The sequence below is a fragment of the Schistocerca piceifrons genome, chromosome 7 (genome assembly GCF_021461385.2).
Source record: "Schistocerca piceifrons isolate TAMUIC-IGC-003096 chromosome 7, iqSchPice1.1, whole genome shotgun sequence".
In the NCBI taxonomy this organism is placed as follows: domain Eukaryota; kingdom Metazoa; phylum Arthropoda; class Insecta; order Orthoptera; family Acrididae; genus Schistocerca; species Schistocerca piceifrons.
Genome location: NC_060144.1, coordinates 259256983 through 259276790, shown reverse-complemented (window position 1 = coordinate 259276790; position 19808 = coordinate 259256983). Strand labels below are relative to the sequence as shown.

Genomic DNA, 19808 nt, shown 5'->3' with positions numbered 1-19808 from the left:
ACAAAAGTCTTGCTGCTTTTATAAGCTCTTTCACTTCTAAACTGAAATTTGTTATACTGATTTTAAGTATTATTTCCTCAATGATAATTATTCAAATTTTTTTAAATATTTTGTATAATCTAATTCCCCTCAGAAACCCACAACAATGTTGTGAGAATCAGCTTCACTGATACTGACAATATTTTTTAGATATATCCACATTTCAGAATCATAGTTTAATATAGTTTACAGCCTCAACTACTAGCTTCTAATATCAGTGCATGACATAAACAACAGCAAAAAGTCAAAAATACATAATCACTGACTAATATGAAATCTGTTGTAAATAGTCTTCATGATTTTGCTGCCGGATCCCATAGCGCAAATTCCACAATATTTCCTTGGAGCAACTGTTTGACATCTTTAGGTCGTTCAACCTTGCTGGTGGCTAGGTATGACTGAGAAGAAGACTATTTACAACACATCCACCAGGAAAGTTTGAAGAGCCACATGAAATCTGTTGTTTTAGAATACTAATATCCATGTATGTAGATCAAATCCTCTTAAATCTTTTGTTGTAAGTGGCATCAGACTGTAATGCAAAGCTAGAAGAAAACCACATTTAAAATCAAAGAGTACTGCTGAAATTACATTAAAAATTTAGTTATAAAATTCTAAGAAAAGTGTTCAAAAGTTTTTGTAACAGTGAGATAATTACTATCTGTGACATATCTTAAAATGTGTCTGGCAAAACAAATGAAAGCCATTAGGAAACTGCATTAACCCTTTGAACGGAACATCGGTCTGAGATACCGCCATAGTTGACATTAACAATGCTAACGGCGCTGCATTGTTCGTGAGGGTGGGGAGAAGCCCAGTAATCTTCAGTCGGGTCCCGAACCGCAGCTGGCCAACAACGTATTGTCGGCGCATGCATTGTTTTCAAGTAAGTAGAATTTTTGTTACGTATTGTCGGTCTGTGAGACCGTGTTCCGAAAAAATGCATTCCCCTCCCGGTCTGACAGACCGGGTGTTCCTAAAAGTGTCAAATTTTTGCCGGTCTCCCAGACCGGTGTTCCTAAAAGTATCACGCATTTGTCGGTCTGTATGACCGATGTTCCACTCTTTGAACTCTTCTGTTTTCTGTGTAGCAACATTTCATCTATTTGATTGAAATTTTTGCCACCACACGATGCTTAATACTTTTGTGTTCATAGAAGAACGAGAAAAAAGTGTAACAACTCGTATTTAACGTTTTAATTTTTCCTCTTTCCGTTTTTCACACACATTCTCCAATTTACCGCGCAAACTTATTACAGCGATAGAATTATCCCCATTAAATTTCGTTAAAACTCATTTTTCCCTTTTTCCTTGCAGGTTTACAATGGAAGGTCCGAAATATGTTTCAAATCGGTCGAAAAGAATTGTAGCCCTTGCACGCTCTCAAAATTACCTTGAAGAATCAGACTCGGAAGTGGATTCAGATGAATCATGCATTCCAGATGAGGACCTTACTATCCAAGATCCTCGCAATGAAACAGATAATGACGATGACTCTCCCAATGATGATGATCGCGATGATGAAACTATTCGAGAAATATTTGAAGTCGAAAATACCGCAGTTCGCGAAGAAACTGGAGAGCAACCACAGTCTGACATAACTTCTGGTGGAAGCAGACTAATCACTCCACAGAAGCCTGCTGATGTTGCTAGCTTATCTACGCGTTCTGATGACACTCTAGATGAGAGTCGTCTTCCAGTTTCTTACTACGGAAGAAACAAGTGTTTCACATGGTCATCAACTCCTGTTCGCTCTAAGACGCGAACAGCAGCATCCAATATAATAAAGGTACAGCTATCAAAGATACAAGGGCCTGCTCTTACCGTGGGGAAAAACCCACTCCCAGGTGAAGTGTGGCGCCTTTTGTTTACTGACGACATGATTGAGACGATTGTAAAGCATACTAATGAAAAGTTGGCCAAAATTCGTTCTGTTATTGAACTAAAAGAAAGTGTAGCTTACAGAGACACTACTGTGCAGGAAGTGAACGCTGTGATTGGAGTCACAGTTCTTTGCAGCATATTCAAATCTGCGAGGGAGCCTATGACCTCGCTGTTTTCCACTTCGGTCTTGGGGAGGCCAATTTTTCGATCAATAATAACAGAAAAGCGATTAGGAATATTGCTTAGGGCATTTAGATTCGATGACTCGAGCACGAGGGAACAGAGGGAAAAATATGACCCAGCTGCTGCCATTACAGACATATTTAATAAGTTTATTTGGAACTGCCAACAAATTTATAGCCCTGGAGCGCATTTGACAGTTGATGAAACTTTGGTGCCTTTCAGAGGGAGGGTTAAATTTCGTATATATATGCCGAATAAACCGGCTAAATATGGCATTAAGGTCATGGGTCTGGCAGATGCACACAATGCATATATTTACAATGCCTACATCTACTCCGGCAAAGGCTGTGATGGAGCCACACTTTCTACAGCAGAAAAGAAAAAGAGCATTCCCACGCAGTCTGTAATCCGCCTATCTAAAGGGCTGTATGGCACAAACAGAAATATTAGTTGCGACAATTGGTTTTGTTCTGTGGAACTTGCCCAGGAGCTACTAGCTCACAATTTGACATTAGTTGGGACACTAAAAAGAAACAGACCCCAGATACCAGCAGAATTTCAAGCAAGAAGCGATCGTGAAATTGGGTCCAGCCTTTATGGCTTTACGAAAGAAATGACTCTGCTTTCTTATGTCCCAAAAAGGAATAAGGCAGTCCTACTTCTTTCGTCAATGCATCATTCCAATTACACTGACGTTTCAAATGATAAACCTGAAATCATATCTTTTTATAACGCCACAAAAAGTGGAATAGACACGCTAGATATGAAGTGCAGTGTTTATTCTACTAATCGCAAAACAAGAAGGTGGCCGTTGGCTATTTTTTACCACATGGTGGCCATGGCTGGATCAAACGCAAGTATACTTTATGGACTTTTTGGAGAGAAGAAAACCGTATCACGTTTTGATTTCCTGAAAAGAGTTTCTCTATATTTGGTCTACGATTTCGTAAAATCCCGACTGGCAATCTCCAATCTGCCTCAAGAGCTACAAAGTATTATTTCATCTTTAGAAGAAGAGGCAGCAAAAGAAAAGCAAATCGTTAGCCAACGGAATAAATTTGTTGTTCGAGTTGATGAGTGTCCGACGGACACACTTGGTAAAAGAAAAACCTGTCGATTTTGTCCATATCAAAAAAAGAGGAAAACTGCCTACAAGTGTATTTCTTGCGAAGAACCAACGTGCTTGGAGTGTTCACGAAAAGTGTGCAAGACTTGTGCAATTAAAAATAAAAGTTAAATTTTTTCTTTGCATTACATTTTAGTATTCATTTTCTTTGTGTTGTAACTATAATAATGTAAAAAAAAAGTATTTCTAAAGGAGTAATGTGTAAACAACAAAACACTGCAAATTAAAGTTTTTCCTAGTAATAAACTTGAATTTACTGGTATTTTAACAAATATTATGGTTCAAAAACCTATTATTATGTTTAATTACACCTTAAAGAGAGAGAGAAGCAACGTAGAAGTGCGGAAAAGTCATAAAAATAGAGAAAAATACACTTTAAATGTCCTAGCGGTCTAGCAGACCGATGTTCCATCTTACCGCCGAGTAAAAGATGTTCCGGTTAGAGGGTTAAATGTAAATAAGAGCTGGCCTCTTACAGCCCTCAAAATTTCAGACAATTTTAATATTTTTTTTCTCTCAGTAGAAGATAACTTAAATTTGAACAGTTCCTTAGTGGGTAGTGTTCAGTTTTTAAGAAGATTGTCCCAGAAGATACCTGATAAAGCTATGTATATTAAATCTCCAACACAGTTATATTTCATCATAGTCACCATATTGTGGATGTATAGGACACTCCATCTTCAAGGTCATACAGGCACTGAACTGTTAATATGTTACTGTGTCCAGTGTGAATCAGGAGCACTTGATTTGGAGAAAACTGCTGCTACCAGAGAACAGTGACATGAGGAACAATGTTTTTATGACAGAAGTCGTTGTCCACTATAGTAAACTGTAACAGTAAATAGACCAACTATACTGCAGAAAATAATACACAATTCAGTACTGAAGAACTGATAAGGATCATGTCATCCAGTACTGTTGGTTCTAGAAACCACTGCCCCACATACAAAAAATCGGCTCTTGCTCAATCAGACCTCAACAAATCAGATTTATTGGTAAAACTGAATTAGTTGACCAGATCCTTGAAAAAACTTAAAAAAATCATTGAAATTTGTTTGTCACTACAGAGTGCCAACAAAAACTCTATTATCTAACATTCAGTAATTCAGACTGTTTTAGTAAATTTCATCATTAAACACTTCTTGACCCATTCATAACATACTACAGTACATACATCAGCTGCAAAAATGACTTCAAAGATTTATAAATATTTGAATCCTGTAGAAAAGAATCAGGTAACTGACCCCTCAGAATATGCAGTGAAGAAATGATGTAGTGAAAACTTTCATGATTCCACCAACCATGCTGTTTGGCAATCCTGAAAAATCAGATTGCTGTGTAAATATCATACAGTGGAAGGCAGTTGACCTGGCAAGATGAGATCTTGTATCCTGAAGAATGATTCATGTAATGTGTTCAGTAATAATGAGAAGTAACTTTCTGAATGGCTTCTTGACCAACCAATGATTTCTGTAGACAAAAAAATGTCACAGGTTAAAACATAAAAACTAAAACCAATTCTGATAGCAAATAACCAGAGCTGATTCCACCCTTGGCCCTGGAACAGGTAAACTCACAACTGGGAATGTTATTCATGTACATCCTTAAAATGGTTGGGACACAAAATTTTTCAAAGAGTTACATTGTGATGTTCTAACTGTGGCAGTTTATTTCATATTGACTTTATTTTTATGTGAAAGAATGATAGAACATGGAAGAAATTCTGGCAAACCGAACTCAGATCATCTGTTGCAAAGCAGCTGCATAAGATGTTAACTGTTATTCTTATATTCAATAATTTTATGACTTTTGTTTTGCATTTCAAACTAGAGTCCGTATTTTGTACTTTACATTGCTCTCTTTATATGAATTGTTTGGCCTCTTTTAGGACCTTTATAAATTTACCTGCTTTTCCCATAAGAGAAAAAATTATTTAAATTGTTGAAATTTCAAGATTATTAGCAACACTGAAATATTTTAAATGAAGTTGAATGAAGTCTTTTTCTGGAAAGATTGAGATGAGATCAAGTGTACCATTCATGCAAGAAGACAACAGTGCAGTATACTATGATAATGAATAAAAAAGTTATGCTGAAACAGTCTCATAACTTTTCTGTCACAAGTCATATACATTTTGCTTTGTACTTACATATTTGCATGCATCCACTTTCTGTACCGTTTTGTCTCACAGGTTTTTGCAGACAAATGGGTAGCAATAGTGCTTTCTGTGGTAAGCTAGTGTGATTTAGTAGGTGCATTAAGCTTTCAGTGAAACAAATTTGATTGTTATCCTCACCTGACAATTGCTGAATGGACTCTGTGCAACATAGGAGGGCTGCTGGTTCCATCTTCCAGTCCAGGACTTTCACTGCGACTTCCAAAGAGGCTAAAAGCATCATCCAACAGCTCATGGAAACGACGCCTCATATGACCTACATTTGAACCTGTTGTCTCTGGCTGTGTTATTTCTTCAGGAATTTCTTCTGTATCTGTATTTTCTTCTGTGCCCCCTGGAATGTGAATGTGAATCTAAGTGATTACCTTTCCAGAGTCTGTGGTGTTCCACGTAATCTGGGAAGCTATGATGCTCGAAACAAGATAAGTTTGACTTTAGTGGTATGTTAATTTCAAGCAAGCGTGACCCCCATTTCACCTTTAAAAACATGCACCCATCGCAAAACAAAGATAAATTAAGAATAAAATGTACACCCAGCAGAAAAACTGTGCAACTGCAGACAGCGTGTAATCAAAATTAATACAGCACAATGCTGTCTGTGAAGGCTGCAACATCTGTCAGAAATGAACTGACAATACCATATCACTGAAATTTACAGTGTCAATATGTGGCATTGGTGTCTTCAAATATGTGCGTTTGGATCATCATTCATGTAGCTATGCAACAGTGGGCTAAAAGTGCCTATGCTGGAGTAGAAATAAAGGTGAACCGACAAAAATTATCATCAATAAGTTGTCTAATGTGACCTTTTCCATTAAAAGCATGTGAGCCATTCAGAACAACTGGCTGATTCAATACAGGAGAAGTGATGAAATGCAGAAAACTGTATTATCTGACCACCAGATTGAGTTTACCATTGTCATCGTACATTTGTGTCTGCAGGTTATTTGTGTAGGAAAATGGGAAGGTAAAGGCAAAGTAGAGGAAAGGGTGGGGAGTTGTAGGATGTCTCATGTTATGAAGGAGAGGACACAGAATATGTAAAATAAACAATTGAATGTGTTGAATGGATTATGAACTCCAATATGCCCAGAGTAACAATGGGTGAAATGTGAAAAAATCAATGAGAAGATGATACTGACTGCAGCATCTGTGTAAGGTGAATTAAACCAACAAACAATAGCAACAATAAAAAGACATAAATGTTGTTGCCAAAAATTGCAAAAATTCAGAGTGATTTCCACAGATGATATTCTCGTGAATCACATATAATTCCACCAATGAATGTTTATGAAGCAAATTGCATGTTCACAATATGATGAAACTTCAGTTCTGATTACATGACTTTGTCTCAGAATGGGGAAGGGAAGTGAACATGCCGATGTTAAGGAATTTTGTTGGAATTTGAGTGCACTAACTCAGGGCAACTATTGAAAACTAAGAGAGTAGCTGAACTTGGTTGTGAATCACATGTCTCCTAAATGCAAGTCTTAAATATTAGCCAACAATTTCCTCAAACAGCATACACCCAATTCACTACTAATCTGTTCTGAGGATCCACATTGTGGGAGTGTCTTTCATAGGTACAATTGTCAGATAATATTTGGATTAATGTACTAGGTAAAAATATGAAAGAATAAGTAAGTAATGATGAACTTGATAGTACAATGGTAAAGTTGCACATTTTGTTCAATCATCACTAGAGTGAGTCTGAATCAGGGAGACTAACAGGAAAAGTATTTCACAAGCTTTCCTCAAGAAACTAAAGATTTATGATCTTGACTTTGATGGAAATTCCAAGCACATAGTTACTTCTAATTCACATTCTTGGAAGAAACTACAGTACAACTAGTGGCTCTTCCTTCTTTCAATTCACCAATGAAAAAGATATGGTTATGCAAATAATGTGCGATGATGCAAACATCTGAACATGTAATCAGAAGTGTGGACTATCTTTGTGCCATGTGGCAAGCTGCCTAAAAGCAGCTGTGGTTATGTTTAACAACATTGATTCAGTTTCTCTCCATTTTTTTCTCCTGGGTTTTTACTCCTTTATTTTTGATACAGTAATAAAATGTATAGTACTTGCAGTGTATTTATTCAGTTATGGATCATAGTACCCACAAATGATGACTCCTACCATGGGAGGTGATAAGCAAATCAAGAGTGAAATCACTTACATGGATAGTTGTCGTGTGTTTTAGAAGAACTGCAGACTATTCTACAACCAATGTTAATTTCTGGACAAGTGCTGGGCACTCCATGTTTTAAGCAGCTCACTGACAGTTCAACACCATGCTGCTTTGCACCTCCCAGGTTGCTTAGCAAATTCATTGCACTGCTGCACCTACTGCGACAGCTCTTGGGGGTAAATATACACACATCAAGGACAGTGTGCTTCACCGAGGGTGGAAACCTATGAACATCTACATTCAACAAGTACTGCAAACTGAAACTACTGATGACAAGGTTCCTTCCATTTTTTGGTATCACCTGAGAGCACTGGTTTCCACAAATGAGGTTTCTAATTCAACATTCAAACAGATTTGGGTGAGCCATTTACATTTTGTGGTGAAAAGTGCACTGATTTCCATTAGGTACTAACTTGCAGTTACTGACTGCAGATCAAATTGTCATGTTTATTACAAAATGATGCAAGTGAGCCCTATATATGGACAATGTGACATCGTGGGTAAGGTTACGGCCACTACCACAAAGGAGCAGCAGTTTCCACTTGCAAAACAAGTGAGTGCTACAATGCAGCTTCAGTGTTATCCAGTGGCAATTCCGAGGAGCGTGAGCCAATCCCAGCAGCACTCAACCTACCAGACAATGTAGCGTATGAGGTAATGTCAGCCAGTACACAAAACTGTGGTCATATCATCCACGCTTCAGACAACTGGAATGTAAGTGCACACTGCCATGCAATTACTAAAATGGAGACAGTGACTGAAATTAAGCACAACTGATCGCTCCACTCAGCAGTGCCTACCCACCACTATAAATGACTCTGCCTCTGCTCATACTCCACCACATGGTAAAAACATAGTCCTTTGTACTGGCAACCTAACTGTCTCAAACACAGCTGACAGGCAGTCTATTCTTCACAGCGTTCCTACATCACATGGGCTGTGAGGATATGTGTAACAAGCTGTTTCATTAAACTGACACAGGCTCAGACATCAGTGTCCTCCCCGCAATATAAGGCCACAGCAGTGAACAATTTGAGAATCCCTACATTTGGTCACCAAGATGTAGTTGCAAATTTGGGATTCTCACAGAATTTTTGAGGGACTTTCCGGACCTCTTATGTCACTGAACCCATCCATACTCAGATGGATTATATCCGCTGTTATAACTGTGTCCATATGGAAGGCTACATTTCACTTGAACAATGAAATCATACATAGTCTTGCAATAACTCTACAACAAGCTTCCATGTCGCCAATAACTGCACTCTCACCCAAAAGAACTTCAGTTGTTCAGTGGTAAGTGCAAAAACACAATTGTTAAAGGAACTCCTTACCTTCTCTAATCTAATTTCAAAAGCTACAATAATGGAAGAATAGAAAATACACATCCTTGCAGACATTGAATTCTTACACGCTAGTGCCACCAAACATGCTATGGCTCAAGGACACCTATGTGCTCAGAGATGGTTTCACTATTGGTAAAACACTTTATGCGACAAAATGCCAATCCACATCACAATTCCAAGTACAACATAAAACAGCATGTCATATTCCCACTATGCCAAGGTTGTCAGATACTTACAAGGCCCATCAGTTAGCTCCTGGTAAGTATGCTGATGTAAATAAAGAGTTTGAAGGATTTCTGGCTCTGGGGGTTATCAGATGTTCTGAAAGCCCTTGGGTGTCTCCTCTACATGAAGTTCAAAACAAAGACAGTCCATGGTGTGTGTGTGGGGACTATCACACCCTAAATACATGCACCATATGGGCTGCTATCCTGTTCCCCACTTACATGGTCTTATGGTAGCTCTTGTGGGCACTCAAATATTTGGTGTCAGTGACTTCCAGAAGGCTTATCATCAAATTCCATTAGCATCAGTGGATGTGCAAATGGCAGAAATAATCACACCTTGTGGCCTTTTTGAATATGTGTGGATACCATTTAGCCTTAAGAATGCCATGCAAACAGCACAATATTTCACTCACTAGGTCCTCTGTGGCTGGAATTTCAGCTTTGCCTACATTGGCAACATGTTGATATTTTCTGCATCTAGTTCTGAGTGCAAAATTCATCTATGGGCTATTTTTGAAAGACTTTCTGATTATGGGGTGACATTAAAGAGCAACAAGTGTGAAGTGTGTGTTTCACAGACATGGAGTGAACTCTTTGGGGCATCAAGTAAATATTGAAGGTATTAAGCCCTTACACTCTAAAGTTGACTTGCTTTAGTTGATTCCCCTTCCTGAAACATCAGCAATTGTGGCATTTCCTAGGTGCCATTAATTTCTACAGGTGCCACCTCACATGAGCAGTCCAAGCACCACTCACAGCAGTGCTTTCAAGCATCACTTCATGAGGACAACACTCTCTTGCATGGACACCTGAAAGTCACCTGCTTTCCAAAAAGTCAAATCGTCGTTGCAAGAGCAAAATGTCTTGCTCACCCTCTATCTTCAACATCACTGGCTGTGGTCATCAATGCTAGTCAGACTGCTATAGGGGTGGTGCCACAACAGAGGGTGAAAGGTTCAAGGCAACCCTCGATTTTTTCCTTTAAGTTGTCTGACACACAGACTAAATAGGGTGCCTACCACCATGACGTGTTAGTGGTCTACAAAGTAATTAGACATTTCCAACCACAAGCTGAGCCATGCTACTTCGCTGTCTTTTTCTTCTTTCCTCTTCTTTTAGTGTTCAAACCTGAGGCTGGTTTCCAGCAGAGCGCCATTCCTCTCTTCTGCCTGCCTTCCTCTTCATTTCCACGTATGTGTTACATCCAACGTCATTCATGATCTGTTGCATGTATGACATTCTTGGTCACCCCCGCCAATTCCTTCCCTCAATAGCTCCTTCTGTTATTGTTCCAATGATGTTGTTGAGTTGTAGGATGTGCCCTACAAGTTTGTCTCTTCATGTTTGGATGTGCCTCCACTGAGATCTGGTTTCCTGTACTCTTCTAAGCACCTCTTCATTTGTTACTTTGTCTCTCCAGCTGATCTTCATCATCCTTCTATAGCACCACATCTCCAGGGCCTCTAGCCATCTTCTCTCTTCTCTTCCAATTGTCCAAGTTTCACATCCATATAGGGCCACACTCCAAACGAAACCTTTCATGATACATTTCCTTATTTTCAGACTGATGTTGTTGCTGGTGAGTAAGTTCCTTCTCCAATTAAATGCAATTTTGGCCTTTTGTATTCTGGTCGCAATTTCTTTCCGGCTTCTACCATCTCTTGTGATTTTGCTTCCAAGGTAAGTAAATTCCTCTATCACTTTCAGCTCCTCTCTTCCAATTCTCATTCTCAGAGGTTCATATTCTGCTCCTGTACTGCATACCGTCACTTTAGTCTTTTTCGTGTTTATTCTCATTCCATACTGATTGCATAGAATTTTTTCCTTTGTTCTGAGGACTTCCTCTAGATCTTCTTTTGTTCTTTTGTCTCCATGACTATAGCAATATCATCTGCATAATGTAGCGAATCTATCTTCTGCCCATTAATTTTGATCCCCACCTCAGTAGTTTCTCAAACTTGGTCTATAGCTTCCTGGATGTAAGCATTGAATATAAGAGGAGAGAGAGTACATCCTTGCCTTACCCCTTTTCTAATATTTGCTTCTTGTTCTTGGTGACAGTTCCTAATCACTGCCACCTCATTCTTATAGAAACTGAGTATCACACGGATGTCTTTGTACTTTATTCCACTTTTCCTCAGCACTCTGAACATTTCTTGCCAAATAACGTTATCAAATGCCCTTTCCATGTCTACAAAGGCAATATAAGTTGGTTTATTTTTCTGTAATTGCTTTTCTATAATGAGTCTAGCTGCCAGAATTGCCTCTCTTGTTCCCAATCCCCTTCTGAAACCAAACTGATCTCCACTCAGGATATCCTCCATCTTCTCTTCAATTCTCTTCATAACTATTTTTATGAGAATTTTTGATGCATGTGATATTAGGCTTAGAGTTCGGTACTGTTCGCATTTTGTAGCTGCTGCCTTCTTTGGTATGGGAACAATGATACATTTCTGAAAGTCTCTCCTGTGTTATAGATGGACCTAATAAGTTTAAGCAGCATCATTATCATGCTGTCACCAGCATTCTTTATTAGTTCTTCAGGGATGTTATCGATACCCATTGCTTTTTTGTCCCATAGTTCTTTTAGAGCTCTGTCAAATCCTTCTTGCAGAATGTCATCCCCTTGTCATCATCGTCTACTTGCTCCTCCCTTCCTATTACTTGCTCCGTAAGAGGTGTTCCGGCATACAACTCCTCTATGTACTCTTTCCATATCTTCATCATGTATTCACCAAACAGCATTTTCCCCCCTTTATTTTCTACTGTGCCCGAGAATGTTGTTTTATGTTTGTTAAAAAATTGATTTGCTGTTCTGTAGGCTAAATCAGTTCTTCCATTTTGCATATTTTCTTCCACTTCTCTGCACATTTCTTCAAGAAAATTTTCTTTTGTTTTCCTACCTTCTCTATTAACTAAATTCCTTAGTCTTCTGTATTCAGCCTTTCCTTGTTCATCAGTTATATTTTTGTATAATCTCCTGTTTTCTATAAGCTCAATAATATCTGCTGTAATCCATTTCCTCTTGTTTTTTGGGTTCAGTTCTTCCAACTATCTTTTCTGCTGCTTTGTATATACCAGATTTAATTTGATCCCAGTCTTCATTTACTCCACCATGTTGGAAATTCCTAGCTAGGTTGTCTGTTTCATGAATGTAGCACTTTGCCAGTCCCTCAGTTTTCAGTTTTTCTAGTTACCATTTAAGTTTTACTGGCCTCTTCTTCAAATGTTCGAATCTCAGTGAACTTTTCATGAGGACCAGGTTATGATCACTGCCTATGTCTGCAGATGGATAGCTCCTGCAATCTTTTATCTGATTCCTAAAATGTGCTTTCACTAGAATTTAATCAATCTGTTGTCTCCTCAGGTCTCCAGGGGCCTTCCATGTGTATCTTATTCGTTTGTGATGTTGGAAAAATGTGTTTGCAACAACTAATTGGTTCCTCCAGCAGAACTTGATAACTCGATCTCCTCTTTCATTTCTTCTTCCTAGTCAATATTTGCCAACAATTCCTTCCTCCATTCTTCACCTACAATCGCTTTCCAGTCCCCCATGGCAATCAGGTGTCTTTACAGACACAAAACTATTTCTTTGGCATTTAATAAACCTCTCTATTCCTTCACTCCTTGGCAGTTTTACCATCTGGAGCTCATTGCGCAATTCACTACTGATTTCCTTCACCTGTAAGGAGCTGATAATGTGGTTGCAGACTATTTCTCGAGAATCAATGTACTCTCACCAAGAGTTGATCTAATCCAGCTAGCTATGGCGCAGGAAACTATTGAGGATTTACACGAGTTCCTTATGAAACAAATGACGGGAATGAAGTGGAAACAATTACCTACGGGCAACTTCCTTGCCTGGTGTGATGTTTCTCAGTGGCAACCACACCCTTTTGTAACTTTCTGTTGTAGAAACAGGTTTTTGACGCCATTCACAGCCTTGCACATTCTGGAGCCAACACAACTATTCAGATGATAATAGACAGATATGTTTGTCTGAGGGTATGACATGGTTGTCATTTATGGGTTAAAACCTGTTTACCTTGTCAGTTGGCTGAAGTCGGATACCATGTCCACAACCCTCTCGATTCTTTTTGAGAACTGATATGCCGTTTTTCTCATGTTTCATAGACTTTGGAGGGCCACTACTCCTAGTGCAAGGATTCAAATATATTTTCATCGCTACTGAAAGGTCTACCCACTGGCTGAAGCTATGACAATTATGGCTATTTCAGCAGAGACAGAACCCACCCATACAGATGCCATTAAAGCACCCTTGCAACCACCTGACATTGCCTCCTTTCCAGTCTTAGAAAGCGATGCTCACACAATGATGCTCTTAATTAACGTCAAACCAAACAGGGTTCACATCAAATGAGTAAAACCAACATACCTGCTTCAGTCAAATGACACTGCACAACAGCAGCTTCTCTGTTGACCAAGCCTGCATCTAGATCTTCCCCTGCTGGTTAGGCCTCCACTCCAATGGCCCCACCTGCCTCCTGCCATCATCATCAATGGAGTGAGTTGCCACAGATGCCCACAGACTACCAGGCTCTACTTCTCTCAACGAGCCTCCTCAGTCACCGATACCAGTGCTGGTCCACATGGGACTGGGCAGGATTATTTGGCATGAATTTCCTTTGATCCCCCAGGGCTCCAGTCTAGAGGAAGGGGGTGTGGGGACACAAGCATTCAGACATGTCATGAAAAGTGTCAGCTATCTTTGTGCATTTGTGACAGACTATCTAGTAGCATCTTTGGTTATGTTTAATGACTCTGCTTCAGTTTCTCTCTGATTTTTCTCATGAGTTTTGGTTCCTTGATTTTTGCATCTGTTACAGTGCAGTACTTATACTACCTTTAGTTAATTGTGGAATTGAGTCAAGAACAGCTGCCAACATGAGTACAAATAGATATCCTTGAACCAGACTGTGTACTAGTCAGGTTCCTTTCAGAGTATGCTGATACAATACTTCCTTACTTAGTAATCTTACACAACCACTCACTCTATGAAAGATCCCTACCTAACACTAGGAAGCTGCATATGTCACAAGAAAACCGAAACACATATACTGTTTTCAACCACCATGAATTACCTTGAAGAAAACTATTTATTGACAAACAGCAAACATGGATTCAGGAAATATAATTCTTGTGGAATACATCTAACTCTTTACTTTCATTAAGTAATTAGTGCTATCGACAGAGGATATCCAAGTGATTTCATATTTTGAGATGTCCACAAGGCTTTTGACACTGTTCATCATAAGCAACTTCTAATAAAATTTCCCGGCTATAGTTTCGTCTCAGATGTGTGATTAGATTCCTGTCAGTAAGGCCATAGTTCATAGTAATTGATGGCAAGTCATCAAGTAAAACAGAAATACGTGGTCCAGTCACATTAATGAGACCACCGCCTACATTCGACGTCAACATGCAATAACTACTCACAGGCGGCAAGTGGTAATGGAGGACGTATAAAGCATGTAGTAGGGATGTGGAAAACAGTGCAGTGATTATAGTAATGCAGAAATGGAGTGATTTATCTGATGCTCAAAAGGGCATGATCACTTTCAATCGAGCCAAGGGTGGAAGCATTTCCAAAATGGGTAAGTTTGTAGAATGTTGGCACGCTGCCTTGGTTAAAGTACTCCATACGTGGCATAATGGCACTACCCAAAACTAGCACAGAGGCAACTACATTGCACCATGGGCCACAATTAACAGGGGTGAATGATGGCTGCAGAGATGTGTATGGGCAAATGAGCATACAACCATTGAGCAACTGACTGCACAGATAAACCGAGCATCTACCAACAGTGTCTCCTGCAGGACTGCTCAGTGAACGTTGCTGCACATGGGCCTCTGCAGCAGGAACTTGGTTCCTGCACCCACGCTGCCTGCTGTCCATCTGCAATGGAGGCTGGAATTCGCATGACAGTACTGAAACTGTACGTCCTGTGAATGGCGACAAGTGGCCTTTTCACATGACAGAAGGCCATTGGCATGTTCGGCATGAAACATCTGAAAGCATACACTCTGTATCAATTGTCAGAAAGAACCAGTTCATAAAAGAGAGTTTTATTGTCTGGGGAATGTTTTTCCTGGCATTCCCTGGGTGATCTCATCATTCTGGAAGGCACAATGGATCAACACATGTACGCATCTATCCTTGGGGACTATGTCCACCCCCACATGCAGTTTTTTTTTCCTCAGCACAATGGCATCTACCAGAAGCACAATGCAACATGCCACAGAGCTCACAGTGTATGTGTGCGGCTCAAAGAGCACCACACTGAGGTTACTGTACTTCCCTGGCCACCAAACGACCCAGATTTAATTCCAATCAAGAATCTGTGGGACCACTGTTCACACCATTGATATTCAACCATGAAACATAGTGCAGCTGGCCATGGCACTGGAGTTGACATCTCCCCACATCTCTGTTGATCCCTTGGCACTCTTCCTGCATGTCTCACAGCAGTCCTCACTGCAAGAGGTGGTTGTTCAGGCTTTTGATAGGTGGTCACATTTATGTGACTGGACAGTGTAATATCTGGCATTTACCAACAAAGTATTACAGGCCCTCTGCTGTTCCTGATCTACATAAATGATTTAGGAAACAATCTGAACAGCTCTCTCAGATCGTTTGCAGATCATTCTGTCATTTACCATCTTGTAAAGTCATCAGACTATCAAAAGCAATTGCAAAGTGGTTTTTATCCTACATATCTGTATGGTGCGAAAAGTGGAAATTGCCTCTAAATAATGAAAAGCGCAAAGTCACTCATGTACTATTAAAAGGAATCCGTTATTTTTCTGTTACATAATAAATTACACAAATCTAAAGGCTGCAAATTCAGCTAAATGTTTAGGGATAACAATTATGAGAATATAGATAATACTGTGGGTAAAGCAAACCAAAGACTGTAATTTATTGGCAGGACACATAAAAAATGCAACAGGTCTGCTGAAGAGGCTGCTTGCACTACGCCTGTCTGTCCTCTAAGGGAGTAGTGTTGCATGATGTGGGATGCGCATCAGATAGGATAGAAGGGGGACATCAAAAAAGTTCAAAGAAGGGCAGTTATCTCGAAGTAAAGGAGAGAGAGTGCCACGGTTGATACATTAATTGGGGTGTCAATTTTTTTGTAATGGCAGGTTCTCCTCATGAAGTTTAACTCACCAACTTTCTCCACAGAGTGTGAAAATATTTCCTTTGCACCCACCTACATAGAGAGAAATCATCATTGTAATAAAATAACAAAAATCAGAGCTCACACATAAAAATTTCCTTGCATGAAAACATAGCAAAATTCCTGCCTCATCTTCATCAACGTATGCTAGATCTTGGCCTACAGTGACATAAGGTAGTTGGTACATTAAACTTGAACCTACCCTCCTTTCTGATGAGAGATGGAGGAGTAGCTCAGAATGGAAAAGTGCATAAAAGGGAATATGTAGCTCATGTTCTTTTCAAAGAAACCATCACACCATTTGGCATATGAAATTTAGGGAAACAGTAGTAAACTTAAATCTTAAATAAAACAACTGAATGGTAACCACTCACCCACAGCAGACATGTACATGGAATATAGGAACAGTCATTGGAAACAATATTCACACTAGCTTTCGAGCTCTCGCATTTTATCTACTAAAAGTACACACATTCACACACACAACCATGCAGATACACAAACACACACTCCTGTGCCCACAATGAGACTGATATAATTTATTTTGGTGTCTTCGTGTACTTTTGCTAGAAAAAGAGCAAGAGCTCAGAAGCTTGTGTGAGCGCTGTTTCTTGTTAAGTGTTTCTCGGAACCACACATCAGTCCATTGTCAATGAGTGGTTGCCTTTCCATTATTTTAAGTAGCGTTTCAGCATGGAATTTCCATTATTGTTGTAAAACGTAAATCTTGATGGCTGGATGAGAATTTGAACTGCAGTCCTCCTTATCCAATAAGCCACATCACGCGGTGCATCCAGTGTTACCAAACAAAGACACTGCCTTCCATGATGACTATGCACCATGTTATAAAAGTGTATTTTGATCAGAATATGGGATAATAAAATACTAACAAGTCTCTGATGAAATATTGAAAGTCATGCGATTTCAGCAGGCTACTTGTGATTGTACCCACTTCTTTAATCAAGTCATGTCTCAGCGGGCTCAGTGAAACTGACTGAATCCTGTTCTAGATCTAGGCCTGCCTTACAAAATAAAAATTTGATGTGGTCATAGGGAACTGAACTCGCGACCTCTGCATCCACTAGATACCGAAAGTCTACTTCAGTACTTTCGAGGTCTTGCACCCTATATCGTCCACAATTAATAATATTGACTGTCTATGGTGTGTTTGATTAGTTTTAGTATAGAGAAAGCCCAGCACAGCACTAGGAATTAAATGCCTCAATGCCTGGTGAATGGCACAACATAAATTGACTCTGGAAAATTTTGAAGAGTTGTGTGCAAAGTTGCGTGCAAATACTGGTAATTTGTACACAGATACAAGTGGAAGGAAGTCTAGCAACCATTAAAAGGCATGAACATCATGTTCACTGTGGCATTCATTTTTTTTTTTCCTCGATGTACATCTACATCTACTTACATACCGCGCAAGCCACCATACGGCGCGTGACAGAAGGTATCTTGCACAACTAATAGTGACTTCCTTTCCAGCTCCACTTGCTACTAGGGGGAAAAATGATTGTCTATATGCCTCCATAGGAGTCATAATTTCTCATATCTTATCTTTGTGGTCCCGACGCAAAATGTATGTTGGCAGCAGAAGCATAGTTTTGCAGTCAGCTTCAAATTTCGGTTCTCTAAATTTTCTCAACAGTGTTCCTCGAAAAGATCATTGTCTTCCCTCCAGGGATTCCCATTTGGGGTTCCAAGGCATGTCCATAATACTTGCATATTGTTCAAATCCACAGGTAACAAATCTAGCAGCCCACCTCCAGACTGCTTTGATATCTTCACTCAATCTGACATGGTGCAGATCCTAAGCACTCAAGCAGTAGTCAAGAGTGGGGCAGTCTAGTGTCCTATAAGCTGTCTCCTTTAAGATGAACCACACTTCCCCAGAATTCTCCAAATAAACTCATGTTGACAATTCGCCTTCTCTACCACAGTCCTTACATGCTCGTTCCATTTCATATCACTCTGCACTGCTACACCCAGATATTTAAAATATGTGATTGTGTCATGCAGGACAATACTAATGCTTTCTACAATTAGCTTTAGTTGCCATTCATCACAGCAACTAGAAACTGTGTCTACGTCATCGTGTTTCCTCCTACAGTCACTAAACGACAACACATTACCATACACCCCGGCATCATCAGCAAACAACCACAGATTGCTGCCCACCTTGCCCACCAGATCATTTACGTATATAGAGAACAACAGCAGTCCTATCACACTTCCCCTGGGGCACTCCTGACGATACCCTCGTTTCTTACGAGCACTTGGCATCGAGTACGACATACTGTTTTCTGTTACTTAAGAAGCCTTCGAGGTGCTCAGACATCTGGCAACCCGTTCCATATGCTTGCACCTTTGTTAACAGTCTGCATGGGAGCACCCATATTGTATGTTTTAGGAAATGTAGGAATATGGAATCTACCTGTTGCACTTCATCCATACTTTGCGGTATATCATGTGTGAAAATGGTAAGCTGAGTTCCACAAGAGTGATGCTTTCTAAAGCTGTGGTCATTTGTGGACAGAAGGTTTTACAGTCTCGAGGAAATTTTGATGAATTCGAACTCAGAATATGTTCAAGGATTCAGCAGCAAATCGATGTTAATGAGACTGGTCTGTGGTTTTGCGTGTCTTTTGTTTCACCCTTCTAATATACAGGATTCACAAGCGCTTTTTTATGGTCACTTGGCACTTTACGCTGGGCGAGAGATTCCCGATAAATGCAAATTAAGTGAGGGGCCAATGGTAGAATACTCTGTAAAATCAAAGTGGGATTTCATCTAGACCTCACGACTAATATTTTTTTAAGCCCTTCAGCTGTTTCTCTACGCCAGCGATGTCTAATGACTATGTCGTCCACACGGGAGTCTGTGCGATGGCTAATCGATTCTCCTGTGTCAACGATGTCTTAAACGTGAAATTTAAAACTTCAGCTTTTCTTTTGCTGCCTTCTACATTTAACATCTACACACATACTCCGCAATCCACCATACAGTGCGTGGCGGAGGGTACCTCGTACCACAACTAGCATCTTCTCTCCTTGTTCCACTCCCAAACAGAACGAGGGAAAAATGACTGCCTATATGCCTCTGTACGAGCCCTACTCTCTCTTATCTTATCTTTGTGGTCTTTCCGCGAAATATAAGTTGGCGGCAGTAAAATTGTACCGCAGTCGGCCTCAAATGCTGGTTCTCTAAATTTCCTCAGTAGCGATTCACGAAAAGAACGCCTCCTTTCCTCTAGAGACTCCCACCGGAGTTCCTGAAGCATTTCCGTAACACTCGCGTGATGATCAAACCTACCAGTAACAAATCTAGCTGCCCGCCTCTGAATTGCTTCTATTACCTCCCTCAATCCGACCTGATACGGATCCCAAACGCTCGAGCAGTACTCAAGAATATGTCGTATTAGTGTTT

General features: G+C 39.8%; 1 protein-coding gene across 1 annotated transcript in view; it reads right to left on the bottom strand.

The window, feature by feature from the left end:
* Positions 1-19808, bottom strand: part of LOC124805612 — a 359950-nt gene that overhangs the window by 9142 nt on the left and 331000 nt on the right. The window contains exons 11-12 of the mRNA XM_047266178.1: positions 12607-12635; positions 5529-5730 (exon numbers count right to left, since the gene is read on the bottom strand). Of these exons, the coding sequence (XP_047122134.1) occupies positions 5529-5730; positions 12607-12635 (231 nt within the window). The remainder of the gene's footprint in view (positions 1-5528; positions 5731-12606; positions 12636-19808) is intronic.